The following is a 24,544-nucleotide window of genomic DNA, read 5'->3' as shown; positions in this document are numbered from 1 at the left end:
GCGAGCTTGATTAGCAAGTTGTGGATAACGATGGGGAAAACAGTTTCCATGAGGGCACTACACCAGAATTCCCGGTTTATGGACTTTGCCGCCTATCTGACCGAGTTCGCTGAAGGGTCGCAACACATCAATGCGAGAAGTGGAAACAGGATTCCTGTCTGGCATATGGGTTCAGTGCCATCCCAGGAGAACGCCAGAATGGCTCTCAGAAGATGAACGCCGTGTTTTCATGACTCCAGCGACCGGATTCATCGGTGTTTATTTCCCTGCTCGACTTCTTCGTCAGCCCTCTGTTAAAAACGTCGCTTATCTCGTAAGGGCCAGAAATAATACAGGACCTCACCTCCAAGTCGAACAAGTCATGAAGAAGAATGATATGTAGGATACTACAGCTTCCAGATTTTCCAAGCTGGTAGTACTTGACGGCGATATCACCAAAGACAAACTTGGCCTTGGTCAGGATGATTTCGCTTGGCTTTTAGAGTGGGCTAGCGCTGTGTTCTCCTTGGGAACGAAAGTCGACTCTGCGTGTGATACGAAGCTCATTTCGAAGCGAAAGTCTTGGGTACGAAGCACGCGCTCTAGGTTGCTACCATCGGCCGACGGAAGTCATTCCATTTCACCTCTAGTATCGATGCATGGGGTCTGAATGGATTGATTGTGGGTACCCGTAAGTGCCTCGAGGTTGACACCCTTGAACCAAACCTGAAAGGACTTCCATACGATATTAGATACGCGGCCAGTAAGTGGGCAGCTGAACGATGGTGCATCTTGTGCGCGAACTGTCTTCCGACAGCCATTTATGGGCCTGGTTTCGTCATCGGAGACTCCAAAACGGGTGCAGGAAATCCGGACGATTTCTTCGCTCGCCTGATGGTTGTGTCGATTCAGCTTGGAGCATTTCCACATTTGCCTCGGCAAAGAATAGAATACGTGACGGCGGACAATGTCTGTGATGCGATGCTTCATATTGTTTTCAACAACGGAAATCAGGGCCATTCGTTCAGTCTTGTTGCTACCGACCCGTCGGTAAACCTGGAAAAGACGGTCGAGGTAATTAATGATGCTGGGCATCCTGTTGATAGAATCCCGTACTGGAACTGTGTGAAGAGACTCCACGCCCCTATGAACGTAGATAACCCGTTGATGCCCTTGATGCCTCTTTTGCAAGTGAAGGTCTGGGGTGAGTTGACGTGTTTTGGGACCAGTCGGAATACACATTGTGATTCGACCGTGGCTATGGCTGGTCTTGCAGATGCCCCAGATATCGGATATGTTCCCTTCAGTCCTGACCAACTGAACCAGTTCTTGGCTTCCTGGAAAGCGAAGGGCTTTTATGGTGTTTGAATTTTGTTTCCCTGGAAGTAGCTTTTTTTTCTCCAGTCTCTTGTTTCGAAACTCGACCTCTTAAGAATGTCTTGTGAAAGATGTGATTGATTGTTCAATACATTCTATGTAATAAAATTCAGATCTTGGTCATCGCGGGTATGTGGTATCACTATTAAAACTGAAATGCTAATGCGCAAAGCTCAACCGGCCCCATTTAGATCGCCGAAGGGCGCTGTTTCCCAGTCTCTGGCAGCGCGGCAGCTTCTGTCGCAGGCTGACCCACCTCAGAGGAGGTCCGAGAGTGGGAGAAAGGGGCAGTCTTGGGAGCTGCGCTACTGACCTTGGGCTCATGGCCAGGACGAGCAAAAAGAGCTCCGGCGAGGTTGAGCAAGTTGCTGATCCGCAGGGCCATTTGATAGGCTAGCGTCAAACTGGTCACGACGATCTCTTCCTGCAACTCCTGACTATGTGCCATCGGCCCCATGAATTCGATTCGACCGATTTGTTTCAGCCCCCAGAGATTCATGGTGAGCTTGGCGACGGGCAACTGTTGTTCATCGCAGCAGATAAAGTCCCACTTGGTGAAGTTGCTGTCGCTGTACCAAGTCAAGGTAACGGGCTTGTCAGTGGTGGATGCCGCGACGGAGCGATGCGCATATGAAGTCTTCAGCCGGCTCTGCGCGACAATTTGGTCTTTGCGCCCGTGGAGTTCATAGTCGGCGTCGATGCTGACCACGCCCATGCGCCCGAGGCCGAATATTTCGCCATTGGCATAGTGCTTGAATTTGAGACCGGCTTTGATGATTTGGTAGTCGACGACGTAGAGAGGGTCTGCATTGGGGGTATTCTCGTTGGAGATAAGCGATTTGAACTTGCGCCAGCCAAAGTCGATACTAAGTCGGGGAGGTGAGCTCTCGGGAGCTTGGGGAACATTGGTAGAATTTGAAGGTTCGGCAGAGGGTTCCATTATGGCGAGCAGAGAGCGCGTTTCTTGCGTTGTGTCCAAGTTGTGTTCCCAGAGATTAATGCTGAAACAAATATGAATTCAGCGGCCTCTCGAGCAGTCCGGTCGGGGGCGCTTTATACGAGACTCGGCTTTCGTATTTTGGGGCTGTTTCGTGCCGTCCCAACAGGGTCTCTTGACTAGATCCACTGCGCCCAAGATACCGCTTGGGGGCGCAGTTTGGCTAGGCGCTTATCCCTTTCCCATTGCAGAACCACGCAGCACTGCAGCCAATCGCGAGGGTCGGTGCTGTTGGAGGTTGGATGGTCTCCGCGCCCGCTCAGCCCTGCGTGATGTCACGGCCCCCAAATCGCGATGGGGCAACACTCACGACCGAAGCTATCTTGGCTTTAAGCGGCTGAGCAGCTTTTTAGCTATACTTAGCCTGCAAGGCTTGGTCAATACTGTGTCCCGAGTGGCCTAAAGGCTAAAGGAATGCTCTAGTGGCATTGAGAGAGTTTCTTGCGGAGTGTGAGGAAAGATTAAGGATTAAGGTTGGAAGATGCACGGGCAAAGCCATGATGGCGGCACGACGTCAAGACCACACGCGCCACGAGGCCGGTTTCGAACTTTACAACATCCACTGATTGACACGACCACCCACGCATAAATAGCTTTCTTGTAGACAGCCAGAATTAATTTCACCTGCAGCTGAATTATTAGAAGCTATGGCTCCGCAATCCGAACCCTCGAAATACCGCCTTAGGGTGACAGCCGGCCCCGACTATGACCAGGCCACCCACCAGCTAGTCGCAGTCAACGACAAGACGCTGCACTTCGACAGCGATCGAGCAGCAGTAGACGTGCATGTCCATATCCAGGACTACGCAGGTAACGATTGGAGACCGAATGGTATCCGAAACACGTATGCTGACTGAACACCAGGATTCCCCGACAACTCGCCCTCCACTAGCCCATATTTCTCACAACCGCTTCATACAAAAGATCAATATTCTATATCGTGCTCGTTCACTCCCAAACAAAATATTAGCGGCAACGACTTACTCTGGGGGAATGATTTCGACCAGCCTATTCGCGATCGCCTGCCAATGGGTTTCAATACTGCTTTCAAGACAGCCAAGTGGGTCATCGACCCATCGCTAGACGGCGATGCTTATGCCGACAAGCCGTATCTTTATAGTCCTGCCCTGGCAACATGGAACCAGTTCCGTATTGGTGGAAAATACGACAAGTCAACGCCGAAGTTAACGAGTGAGTATGTTGTTGAGGAAGGGGCTGATGGAGACGGCGTGCAGAGTCGCAGCCAGCTTCAGATCTCTGATGATACGGCAAAAGCCCGGCGGAGCCATTTTCAAAAGGAAGAGCATCGCAAGGCTTTTGAGTTCGAGGCTGGGAGGTCGTATATGGCGGACTTTGGCAATGGGTATCTTTCTTTCAGTGGTAAGGCTCTCTCATCTTGTGTCGTGCATTAGGCCACGCTTGCTAACACCGCTTGCAGATATGTCGATTCATTTGCCCGGGATTACCATCCCAGTAGCTGGCATGGTTGACGATAAGCTCAACCAACTGCGATATGTTCTCAAGAACACGAGAACTGGCGAGGTATACCTTGTCGTGTTCTTTACTCTTGTCTGGAACCAGGTGGAACAGACGTCAGAGCAAGATGTAGACTAGACGATGACGCTCAAGAGGTACCTTTGATATTGTATATACAGTCTTCCACAGATTCTTGCTTCAAGATAACTTAACTCGCTTTTATTTTCAAACGCTTATTCTCCTTGGAACACCTGCGCATCCCAATAATCTATATACAATCTCAATTCTTACAGACGCTTCAGAACATCTTCCAGAACCTCAGTGGTAGAGGCCTTGCCGCCCATGTCGGGGGAGAGGAATTTGGCCTCGTCCAGGTTGGCATCGACAGCGGTATAGATCTTAGCAGCGGCGTTCGCCTCGCCGAGGAACTCGAGCATCAGAGCAACGGAGCGCAAGGTAGCGATGGGATTGGCAATGTTCTTGCCCTCGATGTCAGGGGCACTACCGTGGCAGGGCTCACCGATAGCGAAGCCGTCACCGACGTTGGCGCTGGGAACCAGACCCAGGGAGCCGACCAGAGCAGCAGCGCCATCAGACAGAATGTCACCGTACAGGTTGGGGGCGACAATGACATCGTAGTACTCGGGCTGACGGAAGAGCTTGTATACCATGGAGTCGACGATCTGCTCCTCGACCAGGACAGAGGAGAACTTCTCGGCGGCCAGGGCCTTGCGCGCGGTCTCGCGGAACAGACCGTCGGTCTGCGACAGCACGTTCGACTTGTGGGTGATGGTCACCATGGGCTGGTCGCGGGTGGAAGTGGCCGGGGCAGCGGCGCGGATCTTCTGGCGGCGCAGAGCAATCTCACCGGCGATGGTGGAGATGCGCGAGGAGGCATTTTCGGAGATGCGCTTGATGGCCTCGGCGACCTTGCCGTTGGGGCCCTCGATGGTTTTCTCCTCCTTCACGTACAGGTCCTCGGTGTTCTCGCGGACAATAACGAGGTCGATGGGGTTGCCATTGCTGCTGCCGATGGTGGTCTTGACGGGGCGGACGTTGGCGTACAGATCGAGCTTCTTGCGAAGGGCGACGATGGGGGAGGAGTAGCCGGCGACCTTGGTGCTGGGGGAGCTGCAGGAGGACAACGTATTAATTGGGTATTTAAGAAGAGTTTGGGTATACACTGCAACTCACCTGACGGCACCAAACAGCGCACCGTCACACTCTTTCTTCAGGGTGTCAACGGTCTTGTCCGGCAGGGCGGTGCCGGTTTTCTGGAAGCAGTCGTAACCGGCCTCCAGGTCGACGAAGCTGAACTTGAGGTTCAGAGAAGAGGGCAGGGCCTCAAGGACCCGACGGCCGGCCTGTATTTTGTCAATTTATCGTCCGGACAGCGAATTGACCTGGTTAGGCCTGTCGGAAGGAGCGACGTACCGGGATGACCTCCCGTCCGATACCGTCTCCGGGGATAAGTCCTATAATAGAGCAATGAGCACGAATTCACAAATACCGAGCACAGAATGAGCAGATCAGCTTACCAATGCGAAGAGTCCGAGCAGCAGCAGCCATGACGAATTGATATTGGGGATGCTTCTGTCTTCGAACGTCGCCGTCATCGGAGCTTTTTCTTTTGTATCCCGCAGCCCGGATGATCAATGATCCGGCCACGCTCCGGTCCGGAGTAAAGACGCTGTCGCCATCGTCAACTGTTTTCGCAACTATGATGGTCATCAAAAATTCAATAGTAATGAGAAATTTACTCTAATCTATGAAAAAGCTTTCCAGCTCGATAACTTAGCTGGCTGAATCGCCTCTCCACATTATCCTGCGGGTGAATATTTAGACTCGAGTCGGCCAAGTCAGAAATCACTACCTAATTGGGACAGTTCTCGCGAGCAGCATAGACTGCCACTGAGTGGCTGATCCATGCGCTGACTCCGATTAGTGCCCCGATTTTCCACTGTCACTTTCGTGTGGCTCTGGCGCTCGTACTGAGCCACTTGACTCGTGCTTTTTCGCAGTAGATTTTAGAGTTCCACCGTCTGAATGCCCACGCTAAACCCGAAGTGGTCAGTATCCGCGATGCTCCACCGGAAAAGATCTACCCAGTATACATTGGTAGAACATGGTCAAAAGAGAGTAGAACAGATATTTAAGGCGGGAGAAACCCAGTATATCTCTCTCAGAACTCACTCAATTGACCATTTATTTTCTATATGAATATATTATTGTGTGTTATTCGATCATCATGTCAAACCATTTGTTCACACGCTCGGCAGATGTCTCCATCTCAACAGGAAGGCGGAACTTTGCAATTGCAGATCTCATCCTGTTCTCTATCATCCATCTGATCCAGATGCCCATTCGTTACAAGCAAGAATGGAAGTACTGGCATCATCGGAAGAAGAGACACCCAGGACGCTGCTTCACCTACTCTTGGTTCAGCATGATTGGACTGCTTTCTCAACGTGGGTAGAAGTGATCTGACAAAGATAAGAGTGGTCACAAACTAATGGGAACTATGGCAGTTCGCATTGCGAGCTCTGCTATGGTGATTTCTACAAATCATACCAACAAGTCGATGCTCATTGCCGAGTCCTGCTTGCAAAGCGTTGGCCTTTCGCCGCTTTTATTTGAAGTCAGTTTGGTCCTTTTGCGAAGGTACGTATGGCATTGTCCGAATTGCTGTAGATCCCCCTACTTTTTCAGATGGACAAATAAGCTAACAAGCAATTCACATCACAGCGGACAAGCAGGAGAATACGGACGCGGAAATTCGAAATGGACCCTGCCAATCCGAATCGCGCTGCACGGGTTCCGATTTCCGGTCTTTATTTCGATTGTTCTTGCAGTGGTGGGTGGGATCATCGACATTCATCCTTGCGGAGAAGCTGGTTCGGCTGTCCTCGTCGTCACTTTTGTGTTCGTCTGTGGTTTGGTCGGATGGCTCGCTGTCAGGTCTCGGTCGACTCTGCCTGTGGCGGGTCACCGTGGCATCTTGTTGACGGCAATGACTCTCCCCTTCCTTCTGGTACGAATCATTTACTTCCTTTTGCAGGAGTACGGCCCTTCGATGTTCAGTCCGGCTTCAGGGAGCATCAGAATCCTGGTTGGTATGGGACTCCTGATGGAGATTATCGTTATCAGTCTTTTGCTGGTGGCCCGTGGAGTGATCGAGCCGATCCTTGGATCGACTGAGAACAAGAGGCATATTTTGTCTGACAATGCGGGATGGGCTCGAAACTGAGAATGGAGAAACAAATCCCGACGTTTATAGCAAATAATATCCCAATGTTAAAATTCTTTTGGAAAAAGAAAATAGTTTGCGTGGTTTTCTTTCTTCCTCCTTTGAGACTTGGATCATGACATCTCCGCGTGATTCTCTGGACTAGCCGCAGCGTAGATTTTGGAAAACTCTTGCAGGCGAGCTATGATCCATGTCTTGGTCGCAGGATCGGCGACTTCAATAGCCACCCGTAGGGGAAAACCCAATCTGTAAGGACCGAGTACCCCGATGCTGCAATATTCGACGGACTTGCAGATTTGATCTCGGAAATAGATTGTCATAGGAGCATGAAGACCAGGATAGGAAAAGGTTCGCAAAACCTCGTGGATGATCACCTTATAGGAGTAATACCCGCAAAATATGATGGCGTAGATCATGTCGGAGTAGGTGAGAACGACAGGAAACATCTCGTCATTCTTGAGAGAGGGGGCCTCGACAGGCTGTGGGGCTATTTTCTCAAATTTTTTGTACCACGCACCGACTTTATCCTGTAGCTGAAGAGCCTGCTCAAGTGCCACTGAAATAATCTGCAGAGCCTCGGGGCTGGAAACATCCATTTCCTTCAGGCGATAGAGTTTGTGCACGAGGCTTGGGGTATATGTGAAAAGGGCGAAGAATTCTTCAATAACTTCATGAAGGTCTTTTCGCATATCTGGCGTGTATTGCTGTCGCATCATCTGATGCCATTCTTCCGAAGCCAGAAAGCAATCTTCCCCGGCGAACATCGAGTGCATGACCTGTTCACGGTTAGAGGACGGTTGGATGTAAGCAACTCAAATTGGAAGGACCACATACTATCAGCCCTCGTGAAGTCTTCAGGAGGCTAATGTCGAGGGTATTTCGGTAACGATCAGGGCCCCTAGCCTTGATCAACTGGCCGAGTCCTTTGGCATGTTTCATCCAGGACTCGGGATTTTCGGTGTCCGTAAAAAGCTGGCTCGCCATTAGAATGAGGTGCCTTTACGAGTCAAGTTTCAAGGCCAGGTGAGCCTTACCTCGTACATGCATAGTAACACCACGGCACAGAAAACGTGCGAGGAAAGGCTTTCGGATGGGCTCTGCAGTGACTTGCGCAGACGATACAAGGCCTCCCCATAGGAGCATCGAGCATAGGCAACCATCTGATCATTGTGAAGGACCTTGCCAAAATGATGAGCCATGAAAGACTTTATCGTAGCATCGAGTGTCTGGCTACGGCCGTAGACAGACGGAAGGAACCCAAACCAATGCGAAACGACATTGTTCTGAGTTGTCGGGACAGGTTGAGAAAAATCATCAATAAGGGCATTGAGGCTCTGCAGCACGTTTAAATCCGAAGACACCAAAGTTGATGATAGCTTCTCTCTCGGAAGCACCAGCAACCCTGATCCGGAGGAATCGCTTGATGCATTTGGTGATGTCGAGCCGGACTGTTTTCCGGATGTACTGCTATCTCCGGAGACTTGCTGCTTCCTCTTAGTTCGGTAGGGCTTGCCCGGTATGAACTTGAAACCCTTGTCATATCCCGGGCAAGGCTTGCCATACGTCTCGCATTTGGCGCAGCCAGGCTGCCTCTCGTCACACTAGTAGCATGTCAGTCACTGATGCACTCTGCCAACCGCAATTTCTCTCCTCGGCACATACTTTGACGCGGCGCTTCACACACTGACGACAACCACTGCTGCGAGGGACCCCAACCATCGTCTCGCATTTCGGATCACCCGTGAGAAAGCACTTTATGGGAGCTCGTATTCATCCAGGCCACACTCAATCTTAGTCAGCGACCCCGGCGATATGTTCCGCCGGTCCGCGCTGGCGTTTGTTGATTTGTTTACATCCACGCAGTCCCCGACGTTTGCAGCGCTATCCCGGCTCTTTCTTTGGATAAGCCACCAATCGTAAATTCAAGTCGCACTGGCTAACAGGAAATGCATGGAGGGCCTTCTTTTTTCCATTAAATGGCAATTTCACTCCCATCTCTTGCGAATTTCTCTTTACAATCTGTAAGGTACTCACGGCCACCTTGCAGATCGGACTGGACACCGGAAGATCCAGAATGCATGTAATAAATGTAGCCCAACGCGGAGCCCCTCCATTACGCGCATCGCGGGGGAAGTCTTCCCGATCGACCCCGGACCATGGATTCTTACGATCGGAGGCGCAGATCCGTGTTTCGATCTCCAATACCCGGTATCCCTTGTTGACATTTTGATAGTTCCGACGTTGATAGTTATAAAGACCCTAGAATAACCTTACATACCCTAGGGCAGCCCTAAGCTACGATCGCTATACCTGTCCATACTCTGAAATTGTCACCCACACTTTGCCGAGGCTCGCCTAAAACGTAAGAACCAGAGTCGCCCAGGGTAGAAACGGCCAGCCCGTCAAACGAGATGAGCAGGAGTGCCCTCAGGGGGCCATGAAATCATGAAAACCCACCCGCCGCCACAGACAGATGGCACCCCCTGAAAACGAGGTGCGCGGAGGACGGAGCAAAATGCAGGCGGACCCATCGCCTGCGCTAATCGTCACTAGTGCCTTAGTTTCCTGATCGACCCTTCTTCACGCCTCCCCCTTCGACATCCTCGGAAACACCGTGTTCACTCTCGCACTTGAGGAGGGGTCTGTGTCTGTATATCCCGTACTGCCTTGTTCCACCACAGCCGCGCCCCAGTGCGCCCACGCCTGCTGTCCTTCACCTCCCCTCCGCGCCTGCGTCTGAGGCCCCTGACCGCTCCGCAACCCCATCTACCATGTCCGACAACAACGCGCACCCCGGGGTCCGCAGCTTGCTGGCCAAGTTCGAAAGCAGCGAAAGCCCCGTGGCATCGCCCCCGTCGCGAGGAAGAACCCCCGTGCCCGCCGATACCCCCGGATCGTCGACCACACGCCCGCTGTCGCGCGTCCGCGCCAGCTTCGTGACGGTCGAAGGAGCCATTCAATCCAACCCGGGCTCGCCATTGCGCAAGACCAGTGGACGCAGTGATAGCCCGGGCATGTTCGGCCCTAAGATCAACCACGAGGACGTCGAGGCACGCCGGCAAAACGTGATCTCTCCAACACCTGCGGGCGGCAATGACAACGGCCAAACAAGCACCATGGACCAGGCGATCAATGGGGTCCAGAAGGAAACTGCAGCCATGAGCCTGGAAGACAAGGATGTTCCCAAGGAACAACCTCCATCCCGAGTGGTGAGCGGAGCCTCTTCGGAAGCCGCTTCTGTGAAGAACAATAACCCCGCTGAGTCTGTACCAGCGCCTGCTGCTACCTCTACTGCCTCCTCTGCTGCCCCGGCTGAGAAACCGACCGCGAAGACTGTGACGAAGCGGCCCTCCAACAACCACGGCGCTAAGAACAGTGCGCCGAGCAAGCCTGTCTCGGCTTCCACTGCAGCTGCCGCGAAGTCCCCCACGAGTGCAACCGCAAAGCCCACTTCGGCCCGCGAACTGGCCAAAGAGCGATCCAACGCGAATGCGATTGTTCACAAGTCGAGCCGTGCCTCTCTGAACCCTACCACCAAGCCTGCCTCTCGAACCACCCGCGGCTCGACACCAGCCCAAGCGGGCCCCAAGACGTCGACCTCGAGTCAGCCGAGCAGCAAGCCTCGTACAAAGTCACCTACCAGGCCCGCTCATCTACCCGCCTCTGCAACTGCATCAACCGCTGCATCTTCTGCTAAATTGGGTAACACAGGTGCCTCGAATGGACGCACCACCACTACCTCAACCCTCACACGCAAGCCATCTTCTCTCAAGAGTGCAGCTAATGCAAGCTCGACAAGGGCATCTGGTGCGACTTCGGGTGTTCGGAGGCAGTCTTCTCGGCCGTCCCTCGCCTCACAGCCTGCGCAAGAACGCCCGAGCTCACGGGCTAGTGACACGGGCTCTAAGCCTGTCAACGAAGGCTTCCTCGCGAGAATGATGCGCCCTACTGCCAGTTCCGCCAGTAAGACCCACGAGAAGCCGGAATCCAAGAACTCTCAGAAGAGCACTTCTGCTCCATCCAAGCCCACGAACCGACGAGTCTCGGATCGTGGCACGGCCCAGCCAAAGGCCAGGCCAGCTGCTCTGAGACCACAGACCGAGAAGTCGCAGGCATCTAACAAGGAGAAACTGGCGCCTCAAAAACAGGAGGCGAAGGCTCCCCAGAAGAAGAAGCAGGAGAGCGGGAAGGAGAATGTGGAGGCCGTTGCACCGAAGGTGGAAGAGCCAGTGACTGTCGAGGCCCAGGTTACCATCATGGAGCAACCCGAACTTGAAACCCCAGCGGATTCAGATGCCACCAGCGAGAAGCCGGAGCCTGTTGAGACAGAGAGTCCTGAGGCTACTACCAAGGCTGTTGAGCCCGCTCCCAAGCCAGTCGCTGAGCCAGCTGAGCCAACCCCTGCTCAGGAAACTGCTGAGGCTCCGGTTGAGGCTCCGGCTGAAGCTCCGGCCGAGGTTCTCGTGGAGGCATCGGTCGAGGAGGCGAAGGAGGACAGTGAGACTCCTGTTCAGCCTGCCGAGGCGGTCGAACCCGCGGCTGAAGCCCCCGCGGAAAAGGAAGCTCCAGGGGAGAATGTGACAGAGACTGAGGTCTCGACCACCGAAGGTACTCCTGCCAAGACTATTGTTGCTGAAGCGAACGAAGCTGAAGCCGTTTCTGAGAAGCCTGTTGAGACAGCTAACCAGGATGTTCCCGAACCCACCGCCGTTGAGCAGGTGCCCTCCAAGGCCGAGGTCGAAGCTCCCGAAGCTTCTCAGCCCATTGACTCTCCTGCTCAGGTCGAGGAGACTGCTCCTGAGCCTGCGACGGACAATGTCACCCCTGATGTCCCAGCTGAGCCTATCGACGAGGCCCATTCCAAAGAGCCTGTCCAAACCGAGGATTCTACGCCTCAGGTGACGTCGGATACAGTTGATATCGACTTTGCCAACCAGCTGAGCTAAACTCATCTTTTGTTCAGTCTATACTAGATACTACCTCAGTGTAGTTTTCTTGCATTGTTCCATTCTCATACGCCGGGGCCCCCATCATATAATCCTTACTGTGTTATACCCTTCACCCTTCTCTCCTCCTTTTCTGATTGGTACATCTTCTATCCGAATGTTTCGGGCCTTTTTTTATTCTCTTCTGGGGGTTCATTGTTCTTTCATCACCCAGTTGGCTCTGGGGTCATTGCAAATGGCCTATTTGTCAGATTGGCTTTCATTTTATTTTCGTGAGCATGGCTTTTCTTGAGCGTTTCAGAGCATTCTTCGGGTTGAGCATTGTTTTTACTTGTCATTTACTTCTGAGAAAACGTGCCTTGTACTTTTATAAATGCAATGCTACTTGGGCTTTTTAACTCTTTTCTAAAGGTGTAGTTCCACCGACGATTCTATTCCAAATGCAACCGTCCTGTGGTCATAGATGCAAACTCACACTTCTGTCAGGTCAAAAGCTACGACATATGTAGTCTCAAGCCGCATGATATGGATAAGGGAGAACAATTTGATACATGAAACGCTTTAAAAATCTTTTAGGCTTCTCTTCAAGATTCAATTCATCCAGGTCAAGCCTTCCAGTCATCGGCTTTAGAGTTTCTTCTCCAATTTCTTGAAGAATCGATTCACTCCACTCTCCAGCTTCTCTGCCTTATCCTCAAACCTCCTGGGTCTCGAACCAGCGTTCTTCATGGTCTTTTGCGAGTGTTTGTAGACATGCGAGTTGGCCTCCGTCTCTGTCGGTTTGTACAATTGATTATGGATATCATACTCATTTGCGTCGGGTTGCTGCGGCTGCTGTTGAGATTTGTCGTACGAAAAGTTCGCGTATCCGGCAATTTGGACGGCTGGGTTCTGTTGTGGAGGAGACTGCGGCGAGCCGTACATTTGCTGCTGCGCTTTCTGTTGTGCCTGTTGTTGCGCTTGTTGCTGTGCTTGCTGCTGTACATAGAGATGGGCGTTGGGATCCTGTGGCGGGGGCGCAAAAGACAATGTTGACCCCGGTGTACTAGGTGTACATTGCTGACCTCCAGGCTGGAACGGCTGTTGGGAGGTAGGGAGTCCTGGGCTCTGGATAGAGGAGCGTGTTGAGAACGTTGCTGGATTTGTCAGGCCCGCACTGGGTGGGGGCGAAGCGTAGCCTGTTGGTGCATTTGCGATTACAGGTGGACCTGTGTATGGCAAGCCCTGGGAAACCGGAGGAGGCGAAAAGGCCGCCATGCCCACCGGTGCGCCGAATTGTGAAGGCGGAGTATATGGCACGCCATTGTCGGCCGCTGCTGCCGCCGCCAAGCCGGTACCATCGGTGCCGTCTTCAGGGGGCGGAGTCTTCTCGCGGTGCTTGATCGGCTCTGGTGCTGCAGGCGCGGCTGGGTTGTATGGCAGTGGTGCGAAGCTTTCCGGTTCTTTCTGTCCTTCTATCGCCTGCTGTTGGTCGGCGGTTGGACCGCTTGGGGGCGGCGGAGGGAATCTAGGAACCTGCTGGAAGCCTTGTGTGGCTGGCAGGGTTGCAGAAGGAGCCTCGGTTCTTGAGTTGGGTGTCTGGCCGTTCTGGTAGGCTGGATCTGATACGGCGACATTTTCGAGCTGCTGTACGACCGAGCTCATCGGCTGGTCTGACTGTGCCGATCGATCGGTCTCCAGCTGAGACGTAGCTAGTACCCGACCGATCACGTCGAGGAATTGGTTGGCATCTTCCAGTGTCCAGAAGTAGATATCCAGTGTGTGCAAACGCAGCAGGCTGTGGCGCTCATTGCGGGGATCTCCACTCGGCAGTCGCCATTCGTAGTGGGCAGGTTGCTGAGGCGAGCCCAGTCCGTCGACTGTCAAGGTACACTGAGTAGGGAATTGGCTCGAATTTCGAATGTGAATGTTGTCCAGGCCACCGTGGAAGGCATCCTGATCCTGAGTTCCCGGGTTGTTGGCGATCTCGATGCGAGCCTTGTTGTCGGCGTCGTCGTAGTAGATATATAGATAGGAGCCCTTATCAAAACGATGATGCAGAGGCTTTGGAGTCGGGGCCGTGAAATAATAATGAATGTCGGCGAAACTGGCAGATTACACCGTCAGAGCCCTTCACATCACTGTTACTGCGCTGTTTGCGGGGAAAGTCAGCTTCGACTCACACTGTCAGAAGACGCTCTTCGCCCGGTAGCGGAGGCATAGTAGCCCGTTAGGAGAAGGTGAGGTTGGCGGAACGAAAACAGATTTCTAGGGGACAGGGGAAAGAAGTGGGAGTGAACGCTGGAAACTTACGATTATGCGGCTGCCTTTATAAGGCGCATGGAGGGGCCGGTGTTCGTCCTGTGAGAATGCAGCTGCAGCCGCCGAGTGTGATGGCGCTAAGCAGTGTGACGAGAAAGGTACCGAGTACTTGGTTAATAGTACATTAATTGCAGGTGGGACAGGTATTGGGTACCTTCCAGCATGTATAGTGTTAGTGCTAGTAGCATTGGCACTTCCCAGCGGAGAGCTGTCCGGCTCCGGCGCCACATTTCTCCGAAAATTTCCATCGCGTTTCACCACGCATTGCGGACTTGGACCTGATCAACTCAACGCCGATTCGTTGCCCACACACGTCGTCGAAGCTCTTTGTGACGCTCTCCATTCCATCTCCGCCTCGCCCGGAATCCGATTCTCGTCTTTATTACACCGCCTGTCCTTTTGGCATCCATCATCTCCCCAGCACTTTTTCCTCTTCCCTGAACCACGGCCCACGGAAGGGCCAATTGCGCCTGCAGTCAATCAGAATGTCTCTCGTCAACCTCGCCCACGTTTGCTCCCACCTGAACAATGCCACCAAGGCTCGTCTCAGTCTCACCTCTATCCCCAACAGCAACCTCCACCTGAAGCTGTGTCTCGCCATGCAGAACTCCGGCTACCTCTCCTCCGTCGTTCGCGGAGGGCCGACTCCTCCACCCGCCCACCCGATCCTGGGATATCCAGCTGCCAATGACGAGGCTGAAGGTGTGGAGGCGGTCACACGCGATAACGTTGCCTCGCGACGCCTCTGGCTCGGTCTGAAGTACTGGAAGAACGAATCTGTCCTCGGAAAGGTCAAGATGGTCAGCAAGCCCACACGCCGAGTGAATATCGATGTTGAGGGTTTGCGACGGGTCGTCCGTGGTGAGGATGCTGGCTCCGTAGGTGGACTGCGCTCACCCGGTGAGAGTCTGTTCCTGTCGACAGACCGCGGTATTCTCGAGGCGCGCGAGTGTGTGGAGAAGAAGATCGGTGGCCTGGTCCTGTGCCGCGTACTCTAAGCGTTGGTGCTTCATACTATGTGACTCGCAATCGGGTGACCATGTCTGTCTTGTTGGGAGGGATGAGTCGGGACACCAGTCCCGATATTTCTTTTTGCATTTACTTTGGCGTTTGTCGGTTTGTCGCAGCGGGGCCTTCTCTTGAGGCTCGATTCTTTTTGGTGCGACTGAAATAATTGCCTCGATCGAGGATCTGTATATTAGATGTGTGTGCGTTTATCGCATTCCCTGCACTACATGCACGCAGGGTGGTCGGAGCCCTGGAGCGACGCCATGTATAGACTACGACTTGAAACAGGTTCAGATTCCCCTTCCCTCTCTTTCGGTTTGACCCAGTTTGATTTAAGACCTCAGTATTAATCTCCATGGCTTAAATGCCTGTAGACGTGACATCGGACCACGGCACGACGTGTGATGGCACATACTTTGTCACGGGCCTGACCGATTGATTCGATCCCTTGTTAGCCGCCCGCCAGCTTCAGCTTCCCACGCAAACCAAAACGTGCATCTCGCTCACGAAGGAAACAGACAAAGATACATTCCCGTAATGGCAGGCATATTGAAATCGAAAAAGATCCTTATCTCTGGGGGCACCGGCTTTGTCGGCTCAGCCACCGTACGTGCCCTGGCAGCCAAACATCCCAGCTGCGCCATTACCGTCATCGATCAGAGTCCACCTCGGCCGCAGCATGCGCTCCCAGCAGAAATTACATGCATGCAGGTGGATATCACTACGGCAGAAGAAGTCAGCAAGGCTTTCCAGGCCGTTGAGCCTGACGTCGTTGTCCACACCGCAGGTATTGTACCGACCCTCGCAGACCGTTTCGGCCGAAGGCTGGAGCCCCAGGTGTGGAGGGTCAATGTCGAGGGCACGCGCAATATGTTGAATGCGGCCGCCGAAACTAATGTGAAGGCCTTTGTTTATACGAGCACTTGCTGTGTGGTGACGGATGACATGAGCACATCATACTTCAATATCGACGAAAGATGGCCACCGTCTGAGAGATCTCTCATCTATGGCGAATCAAAGGTTGTATAATCTTCTCCAAAACCGACACCCTCTTGCTGACAGGGAGTGACACAGGCCGCAGCCGAAGCACTCGTCCTCGAGGCAGACTGCACCACGATGGCGACTTGTTCCCTCCGGCCATCCGTTTTGTGCGGAGAAGGAGATTATCAGCTGGTTCCGGCCATCCACGCGTGTATTGCCAAGTACGAGACGCCCTTTATCATTGGCGATGGACTCAATTTGTGGGATGTGACCCACGTGGGCAATGTCGCGGACGCCCATGTCCTCGCCGTGGAGAATCTGGTGACCTCGCGGACGGCTGCCGGCGAGGCGTTCTTCATTCAGAATAATGAGCCCATCACCTTTCGTGATTTCTGCCTCGCTATCTGGGCACACTTCGGGCACATCCCGCCCTTCGAAGTTCGAGTCCCGGAATCGCTGGCCTACTTTGCAGGATTACTGTGCGAGATAGCGACCTGGGTGACTGGCACCACCACCACCCTAAGTCGGGGAAGTGTGCGAGATGCATGTGCCATTCGATACGCAAGTGGGGAAAAGGCCAGAGCCATATTGGGGTACGAAGCTCGCATCGGTATAGAAGACGCGATCCGTCTGAGTTGCGAGGTAAGCAGAACACAAATGATCCGAAATCCTGCAGTTGAAGAAGTAGCCGGAGTGGACAGCTCATGTACAGAAATGCAGGAATATGCCCGCCGTATCGGCGTTGAGCGACATACCAACAACCCCTAGGCACGAATTGGCTTGTGGTGCGGGAACTCGACTGCTGGCGCGTGGGTCACTCATCTACATGACGAACATTGAGATAAACTTTTTGATCCTAGCGATGGCTGAGGGATGATCCCTTGCAATTAAAACCGATCCATATGAGCGCCCAGTCCTCGTTGATTTAAGAGGCGCCCGCTGACTCTTCTGGTCAATCTCTCGCAACCTGCAGCCTCTCTTGAACGTCTAGGAAGCGGTCTTGCGGAGAATGTAAGACATTGGGCCGTCCATTGGGCTGCAAGCCCATCCCCAACCAGGAAACCTCCAAGCGGCTCTCCACCGGTCCTGGTATGGGGAGAAGTCGATCGCGGTCGAGATATTGACATGGCCCATGCGCTGATTGGGCGACAATCACCTTGCCTGCCCGATCGCGAACCCAGCGATCGTGCCTGGTCGAAGCATCAAGTACGGTACTCTGTACAGAACGAAACCCCATCTGCCGAGGACGGCACTGCGCCGGTATGAAGACGTACAGAGATCTACACTGGAGGTCCCCCGACGTCACGGGATTCCCGCATGTGCTTCGCCTCCACCTTCAGGCTCGCTTTCCTCTCTCATTTTGCAGATCTCTCTCGCCGCAGTCATGTCGTGATGGGCCAACGAGAGCTTACGCCCGACCCCCAATCTATGTCCTTATACCCAACTGCTGCCCAAGCCCATCGCCCTGGCGAGACTGTCGCACCAGGGTAAGGGTGGCGCTGTATACCGTTGGTCTCCAGAGGTCTCTGCAACCCCCTGACTGAACTGGACTGGATTGATGCATCCGAGCTGTGAAGAGTGATACCATCCCCATCCGATCACGGGTGGATATTCAACGGTGGATACAGCCCCCTCCCAAAGCCCCAGGGCTGCCCTAGGACACCTTAGCCACGTCGAATCAATGCGCCTCGGGGACCAGACCCAACAGCTCGATCGATCGAGATCTACTCCGTAGAAATAATGCATGCTGTGGGATAGGGGAGAGCCGGGGATGGCCACTGTCATCATTGTGTAATTGGTGTCTGCCAAAGAGCAACGCCCATGCCACAGAGATGTACTATTTGCTAAGATTGCCATCTCCACTCTGGGTCTGAAAGCTCCCGGCGCGGCTCCTCATCCACTTACGGAATTGGATTTGCCCTAATTGTCCAGAAGGAGGCGTCAGGCACACCTACCAGAAAGGCTCGCCCGGGTTCTCCTGTCCATATATTACTCCGAACTCGACCACCCTGCGGTTCTTCGTGTCTACGGATTCGTTAAATGCCCACTACTGCATCTTCTTTGGTCGTATACCCCCGACTAATCTTCGATTCTATTTTACCGTTGCTGAGAGCCACGGCTGCCCAACGTTCACCCGTTCAACCCTCATGGTGCCTGCCCTCCCGCCCCCTTTGACGGCTGTACCAGTAGGCTTCCAGCCATTCTCTGCGACCCCAGCACACCTCGCCCCTCGGGTTAGCTCGGTCAGCGGTAAACTGGATATTCTCTCTCGCCCCAGGTCAGCACAACACAAATATCGCCCCGTCTCTGTCCGCTTTATTTCTCTCCCTCCTCCCTCCTATACGTGATGATCTTGATGAAACATTTGGCTCATGCATCCCCACAGCGCTATGGCTCAGCATTCCATGTATCCAACCCCGGGAAACGCTCCCATCATCCATCGGCAAAGGTACTCCTATACCATGTATAGTGGTCTTTCTCCTCCTCGGGTCCAACTTCGAGATGCGGTCGTTGGTTATTCTTGCTAAGCGGTTAAAAGGGCACCCTCGGCACCTCGAGCATACGGTCTTGATCACAACCGTCAACTGCTCCTCAGCTCTATAGAATTCGACTCTCGACCTTCTTACCTTGGAACACCCCTAGATAATCACGGCCACGTTATGAACCAATCCATGGCACGGTTGTCATACCCTCCCGCTGGACATCCTCTTGCACCGGTCCCGGTGTACCCGGAATGGGACCACCCTTCGCAGATGCCGCGTGGGACTCTTCGCCATGATGCCAGGCCAATGAACTCACCGGAAAGCCCAGAATACATAGTGGAAACAAACAGCCGGCGCGCTGCCGATGTGACCCGAGGAAGCCCGCAATACAATTCCCAGAGACGGACTTCGAACCGGGATGAATTTGATGGCCCGCATCAAATCCTAAATCTCCCTTCTGCACGGAACCTCCCAGCCCGGGAGGAGGAGATGCCCCAGCTCCCCACTAATCTTGATGCCGCAGACCAGGACAGGATTCTGCACGAAGTCAATGATCGCCTCTCCCAATGCGCCTTTGACTTCTTCGCACGTTACCAATTCCCCATTCCCCTGGAACAGGACAAGAGGCGAGTCCAGGTCCCTTCGGACCGTGAATGGAATGAGTGGGTGCATCTCTTGCGGAGGTTGGCTACTCGTCGGCGCATCCCCCGCCATGCCCTGCACAACGGTCAAATCAAGCAGTTGATCACTGTTCTCGAAAATTCTCTGGAGATGCGTCATGCTGCCAAGCACAGTTCCCGACCCATCAAGGATGACCGTAACGTGCTTCAGCTCATCTCTGCCGGGACGCAGGTGGCTAAGATCCTGAAGGATTCGAATGCCATGCAGTTCTTCGATGATCTATATGTGGACACGGAGAAACTGATACACGACCGTCGGCGCCGCGTGAGATTCGCGAATCCTTGATTTCACCAAGGATTGGCCATTATAACCCAGGTTACTGCGGCCGATGGATGTTCGTTTTATTTATATTTGACCATGGAAATTGTTGCCCTGGACCCACCCTTTTGCTGTTATCTGTCTATCGCCTCTATGGAAAACCGTGGAGAGCATCACCGTTGATGCTCATGGAAAGCCCGCGATGGAATACTTGCTCTCTGTTTTTGCACTCCACTGCCGATGGATTTCCTGCCTTGGTTATTGTCGATAGTGCTCTCGCTTTCCCCTTGAGAGTGGATTCGGGACTCCATTATCCTGTCTGGCCTCGCTCTCTGGTACATGAACAGCTGCGTCCAGAAAACGACAATCACCCCCCGCATTTATGCACTATGCGCAAGCTATTTCAGACCTTGTAACCCCTCATCATGATGAGCTGCCTTGGAATACACGACCCCGCTACGGTATGGTACATCCCTTCTAGCAGCAAGGACACAATGGCTGGTTACGAAACTACGACTTAATGTGTGTTCGGTATTTAATGTCATTTCACTTTGTTCTGATTCCTGAAATAAGGAGTTTGTTTTGTTTTGGAGTTTGTTTTGCTTCGATTGTTCCGGGGTTGGCTGTCTCGTATATTTTATGTTCGGCATTTTGACATGTATCACGCAGAACAGTTGTTGTTTGAAATTTTGTTGTCTGAAACTTTTTCTAGCATGTATTGAATTATATCTGCTTCCATTCGTGCTGGTTCAAGTTAACTAATCGGTCGAGTGTTTGTTCGTGCCAGGTTCCCATCGGATCACGTGATAGTATTGTCCGCGTTGCAGGAGGGCATTGGGTCTTCGGGGCAATCTCATCAATTACCGGAACCATCTATATTGGCTTTCCTTCCGCATCCTGGAAATGATCTGGATGGAGAGTAACTAAATCTTGCCTGAGGCTCATAGGAGCACGCTGGGGCATATACATTGGTGTTGAGTAGAATTCTAATGAGGTTTCTGCGTGACTATCCTGCAGGAATCAATAGTCCTTCTACGAGTCGCGATTCTTTTTCAGAGTCACGGTTTGTTCCTAATCACAATTTGTGAAGACCGCGGCTATTGAAGATCACGGTTGTTCTCCTGCCATCTACTTTTCAGTGCCCATTCTGTATCCATCTGAATTTGATGCATGATGCTACGCTAGAAGTAACCGGAAGTAAGGAAGCATAATATAAGTCCCCCGTTTATAGGGCATGCTCTATGTGTATCTGTGGCAATGTGCCGGGGATGAGTACCAGAGGCCCAGAGGCGAATTTCGAGAACTCATAATATAAGAAAGTCCTCTAGCACAAGCGTATATTGCAATTCTCAAGCTAGAGCCAGCGAATAGATCACGAGGGGCTCATGGCCTAGAGTGCGCTGCCATATGTCCATACTCTAAAATGTATTTCACTAACTATTGAACTGGATCAGCACACAGGGACTGTGCATAACAATCATTGGTATTTTTAGCGTTATTTGCAATTTCCTTTACACCCGGCTGGTCTGATTGCCCCTCACAGCTAGGCAAAATCTTACGTCGCATTATCAGGCAAACTTATAGGTAGCTTGTATATGACATGATATATAACGGACCTATACATATTGCAAGAAGAGGCACCTGACTCTTTTGAAAGTAGCGCTGAGATTCGGGATAGCGTGATATATTGCTTTCATAATCCTTGAAAAGGTCGATTTGAATCTCTTTATTACCTGGGCGCTGTATGAGGGCGTAGTCGAGGTGATATGACTCTGGTGCAATGCTCCCGATATCGGGTGTACCGATCTCATATTGGAATTTAGTCGTCAAAACTGAGCATTGCAATACCAATTTTTGGCCCAGAAACCCTTGAAAGGATCCCATACATCGCCAAATCCACCTTCATAGGCGTCTCCGTTCTGGAGATGATTGATTGAACCACCCCCGGCCGGTTAAGTGCCAGCCTCAGACCGATAGGCGCACCATATTCAAAGATGTAAACAGAGAATGTCGGTATACAGAGCTCATCAAGAAATTACTCTACGTCAAGTTGTCGAATGTGTAGATAAAGCTCGGTAGCACTTCGGTGAATCCGAAACCTGGCAAATTTGGAGCAATTACACGATATTTTGTCGCAAGGAGAGGTATCAAATTCCGGAATTGATGAGAGGACGAGGGGAAACCGTGGAGTATGTATGACTGGCGAATCTGTGTCAGGCTTTTTCTCACGGTAAAACATCTTCGTCCCGGAAGAAGGTTGGCTGATTTTCATCGTTGGACACTCATTGTGTTGGCTTGTGGAGGTAGCTTCAACGAGCCCTGCAGAAGAGGATCGACCGCGTTGTCAACATCGACAGTATAGCCTTTTGTATCATGGAATTAGAGAAAGCAAAAGGGTCATAAATTACATAAAGCCGGAGCAACCAAGTGAAATCATCTCCTCTTGCGACATTTTACGACGTTCCGTGACACCTGGTCATTGTGGAGCTCCATGCTTTCAGATGCCTGGGTGGGGTATCATGTGACAATTCGCCAAGAATGGTCTGGACTTCCGACGCCGACGTTGTGAGTTCCAGCAGGTCTCCCTCTTATTGGTTCATTGAACCAGGTTATCCTTTGACTTGCAGTGACCGAGACAACTAGTCATCATTGTGTAACTAAATGAGACCAGGAAAGGCTTAGTTAGATGACAAACAAGCTTTCTTTCCCGGCGTTACGAGTCAAAGCTTGATTAATTTCATGAAACAGCACTTGCTCTTTCCGAACTCATGTACCGAATCCGGACTAGTCTTGTATTCTCTGCGTCCTCTGGATGCTATGATTGATTTTTTAGCATTATTCAGCGCAACAAAACTCCTAAATAGATGCCTATCTTTGGAAGCCCTACTAACCAAAGGTTGTCAAGATGACGCGTTACACCTATACCAAGAACCTTACCGTGTATCTTGCTTATTATTTAAATAACAACCACCTGGTGGCGACGCTTCAGTATTCATACACATTCCCTCCATCACACGTACTTCTCGCAGAATATCATACGGACAAGGTCACAACCTAATCCGGCATTTAACATTCCCGAAAATGTCAGACAAGATGAATGCCATCGTCATTACAAAATTTGGCGGACCTGATGTCCTAGAGCATCGAGTAGTCCCGAAGCCGACGGTTCGTACCGGGGAAGTACTCGTCGCTGTTAAAGCTTTTGGTCTGAATCATGCCGAAATACATATGCGCAAGGGTGAATGGGATGAGTGGAACCCCGTCACTGGATTGGAGTGTGTCGGAGTTGTGGAGGCTTGTCCAGGCGGGGAATTCAAAGTTGGTGAGACCGTTGTTGGCGTGATGGGTGGTTTAGGAAGAAACCGACCGGGAGGTTATGGCCAATTTGCGGCCGTGCCTGCGACCAACGTTATCGCTGTGCAAACAAAGTTGCCATGGGATCAATTGGCCGCAATTCCGGAGATATATATCACTGTATGGTCGTGCCTTTTTACCGTCCTCGATCTGCAGCGGGGCGAAAGCATTCTGATTCGCGGTGCAACATCAACTCTTGGCCAAGCCGCTGTGAACTTGGCAGTGAGTGCGGGCGCGAGAGTAACGGCAACCACCCGCCGCCAAGAGCGATTCGTGTTACTCCAAAAAATGGGCGCAGCAGAAACCATCATCGAGCAGGCTGAGCTTGACCGTATTCATGATGCCGAGTTTGACAAGGTACTGAACCTCATTGGGAATCATGCACTCTTGGAATCAATCAATTTGACTAAAAGTGGAGGCCGCATGCTTCAAGCGGGCTGGTTGGGAGGGTTGGATCCCATCAAAGACTTTAATCCAATGTTACAGATGAAATCTGGGGTACACTTCAGTCTTTTCCATGGGAAGGTTCTAGGGGGCCGCGACTTTCCTTTCTCTAAAATCCCATTGCAGCGAATCGTCCAGCAAATCGAAAATGGGGAGTGGGATGCCCGGCCGACGCATGTCTTTGATTATCAGGACATCCGCCAAGCCCACGAAATTCTGGACTCAGGGGATGCGGGAGGGAAGATCGTTGTCAAAAGATCTTAACTGAAGAACAAATATTTCGCTCATATGTCTTTGGAGGCAAAATGTCTTTGTTTAGCTGTTAAACAACTAGGATGGCAATATCATGGCCGTATAAACGGTTACTTGACAAAATAAATCTTGGAAGTGGGGTGTTAGGCAAGGCTCCCGTTCAAACAAATATTGTGGTTTGGGCTGCAAAGTTGCTGAGGTGATTGAGGATCAAGATCGGCTATCATAGAACTGGAAGGGGCAGAGAGGTCACTTGTGTATAGAAGTTACATGTAAAATTCGAGCTGTCAGGTCACTCATTTGTAATGTAAATAAAAATGTAATTTGAGAAGGCAGTCTATAGGCAAGGCTAATTATAGAAATATCCAACCAGAGCTCTGGTACTGCGGATATACTATCCAGGAGAGAAGTTGTGTGCAGAGCTATAACTGATTTCGAAAACTACTGTAGTGAGTTTTCATTACTTCAAGATGCAATCAGGCCCGGGAAAAATTAGTGGCAAAACGATGGCGCTTCTTTGCACCCGAGGATTCAAGTTCGACCTTGCTCGCCCGTTATCACGGTCTTTTAAAGCTTTATATCATGACCAGACGAAGCCGCGTTGAAAAGCAGAGCGAAGACTTTGGTTGAGGAAAAGTCCTGCCAGCTCCTCAACATGCTGAAACTTTTGTCCAAAGTCGCATCTACTTCTGGCTTGATCAAAGTGAAGATCATTATGATTCGCCGCTACCGAGGTGAAATACAAACGATTTAATCCGTA

The 24,544-nt window shown here is 51.9% G+C and overlaps 12 protein-coding genes across 12 annotated transcripts; 8 read left to right on the top strand and 4 right to left on the bottom strand.

Moving 5' to 3' along the window:
- Window positions 1-130: 130 nt before the first annotated feature.
- Window positions 131-1,347, top strand: N7532_003767 (uncharacterized protein; the record flags this gene model as incomplete). Its single annotated transcript, XM_056616261.1, has 4 exons — window positions 131-313; window positions 586-742; window positions 797-1,183; window positions 1,256-1,347. The coding sequence occupies 4 exons, from the start codon at window positions 131-133 to the stop codon at window positions 1,345-1,347; spliced, it is 819 nt and encodes a 272-aa protein (XP_056476618.1).
- Window positions 1,348-1,543: 196 nt separating this feature from the next.
- On the bottom strand, window positions 1,544-2,296 carry N7532_003766 (uncharacterized protein; the record flags this gene model as incomplete). Its single annotated transcript, XM_056616260.1, has 1 exon — window positions 1,544-2,296. The coding sequence occupies one exon, from the start codon at window positions 2,294-2,296 to the stop codon at window positions 1,544-1,546; it is 753 nt and encodes a 250-aa protein (XP_056476617.1).
- Window positions 2,297-3,000: 704 nt separating this feature from the next.
- On the top strand, window positions 3,001-3,967 carry N7532_003765 (DUF1769 domain-containing protein; the record flags this gene model as incomplete). The annotated part of the gene is made up of 3 exons (XM_056616259.1): window positions 3,001-3,163; window positions 3,218-3,733; window positions 3,792-3,967. The coding sequence occupies 3 exons, from the start codon at window positions 3,001-3,003 to the stop codon at window positions 3,965-3,967; spliced, it is 855 nt and encodes a 284-aa protein (XP_056476616.1).
- A 149-nt stretch (window positions 3,968-4,116) lies between these two features.
- lysB (homoisocitrate dehydrogenase lysB) lies at window positions 4,117-5,398 on the bottom strand (the record flags this gene model as incomplete). Its single annotated transcript, XM_056616258.1, has 4 exons — window positions 4,117-4,960; window positions 5,024-5,193; window positions 5,264-5,304; window positions 5,368-5,398. The coding sequence occupies 4 exons, from the start codon at window positions 5,396-5,398 to the stop codon at window positions 4,117-4,119; spliced, it is 1,086 nt and encodes a 361-aa protein (XP_056476615.1).
- A 679-nt stretch (window positions 5,399-6,077) lies between these two features.
- N7532_003763 (uncharacterized protein) lies at window positions 6,078-7,076 on the top strand (the record flags this gene model as incomplete). The annotated part of the gene is made up of 3 exons (XM_056616257.1): window positions 6,078-6,297; window positions 6,358-6,490; window positions 6,575-7,076. The coding sequence occupies 3 exons, from the start codon at window positions 6,078-6,080 to the stop codon at window positions 7,074-7,076; spliced, it is 855 nt and encodes a 284-aa protein (XP_056476614.1).
- A 113-nt stretch (window positions 7,077-7,189) lies between these two features.
- On the bottom strand, window positions 7,190-8,795 carry N7532_003762 (Zn(II)2Cys6 transcription factor; the record flags this gene model as incomplete). Its single annotated transcript, XM_056616256.1, has 4 exons — window positions 7,190-7,852; window positions 7,911-8,048; window positions 8,111-8,677; window positions 8,739-8,795. 4 exons carry the CDS (start codon window positions 8,793-8,795, stop codon window positions 7,190-7,192), a joined length of 1,425 nt encoding a protein of 474 aa, XP_056476613.1.
- Window positions 8,796-9,847: 1,052 nt separating this feature from the next.
- Window positions 9,848-12,022, top strand: N7532_003761 (uncharacterized protein; the record flags this gene model as incomplete). The annotated part of the gene is made up of 1 exon (XM_056616255.1): window positions 9,848-12,022. One exon carries the CDS (start codon window positions 9,848-9,850, stop codon window positions 12,020-12,022), a length of 2,175 nt encoding a protein of 724 aa, XP_056476612.1.
- Window positions 12,023-12,649: 627 nt separating this feature from the next.
- N7532_003760 (uncharacterized protein) lies at window positions 12,650-14,222 on the bottom strand (the record flags this gene model as incomplete). The annotated part of the gene is made up of 2 exons (XM_056616254.1): window positions 12,650-14,108; window positions 14,185-14,222. The coding sequence occupies 2 exons, from the start codon at window positions 14,220-14,222 to the stop codon at window positions 12,650-12,652; spliced, it is 1,497 nt and encodes a 498-aa protein (XP_056476611.1).
- A 586-nt stretch (window positions 14,223-14,808) lies between these two features.
- On the top strand, window positions 14,809-15,321 carry N7532_003759 (mitochondrial 37S ribosomal protein uS8m; the record flags this gene model as incomplete). The annotated part of the gene is made up of 1 exon (XM_056616253.1): window positions 14,809-15,321. One exon carries the CDS (start codon window positions 14,809-14,811, stop codon window positions 15,319-15,321), a length of 513 nt encoding a protein of 170 aa, XP_056476610.1.
- A 547-nt stretch (window positions 15,322-15,868) lies between these two features.
- Window positions 15,869-17,080, top strand: N7532_003758 (3-beta hydroxysteroid dehydrogenase/isomerase; the record flags this gene model as incomplete). Its single annotated transcript, XM_056616252.1, has 2 exons — window positions 15,869-16,354; window positions 16,406-17,080. 2 exons carry the CDS (start codon window positions 15,869-15,871, stop codon window positions 17,078-17,080), a joined length of 1,161 nt encoding a protein of 386 aa, XP_056476609.1.
- Window positions 17,081-18,459: 1,379 nt separating this feature from the next.
- On the top strand, window positions 18,460-19,761 carry N7532_003757 (uncharacterized protein; the record flags this gene model as incomplete). Its single annotated transcript, XM_056616251.1, has 2 exons — window positions 18,460-18,590; window positions 18,852-19,761. 2 exons carry the CDS (start codon window positions 18,460-18,462, stop codon window positions 19,759-19,761), a joined length of 1,041 nt encoding a protein of 346 aa, XP_056476608.1.
- Window positions 19,762-22,815: 3,054 nt separating this feature from the next.
- Window positions 22,816-23,796, top strand: N7532_003756 (uncharacterized protein; the record flags this gene model as incomplete). Its single annotated transcript, XM_056616250.1, has 1 exon — window positions 22,816-23,796. One exon carries the CDS (start codon window positions 22,816-22,818, stop codon window positions 23,794-23,796), a length of 981 nt encoding a protein of 326 aa, XP_056476607.1.
- Window positions 23,797-24,544: the final 748 nt, after the last annotated feature.

Source organism: Penicillium argentinense (assembly GCF_028826775.1).
Source record: "Penicillium argentinense strain IBT 30761 chromosome Unknown utg000004l_segment0_segment0, whole genome shotgun sequence".
Classification (NCBI taxonomy): domain Eukaryota; kingdom Fungi; phylum Ascomycota; class Eurotiomycetes; order Eurotiales; family Aspergillaceae; genus Penicillium; species Penicillium argentinense.
The sequence above is the reverse complement of the archived record's forward strand: the minus strand, read 5'-3'. Positions and strand labels throughout refer to the sequence as shown.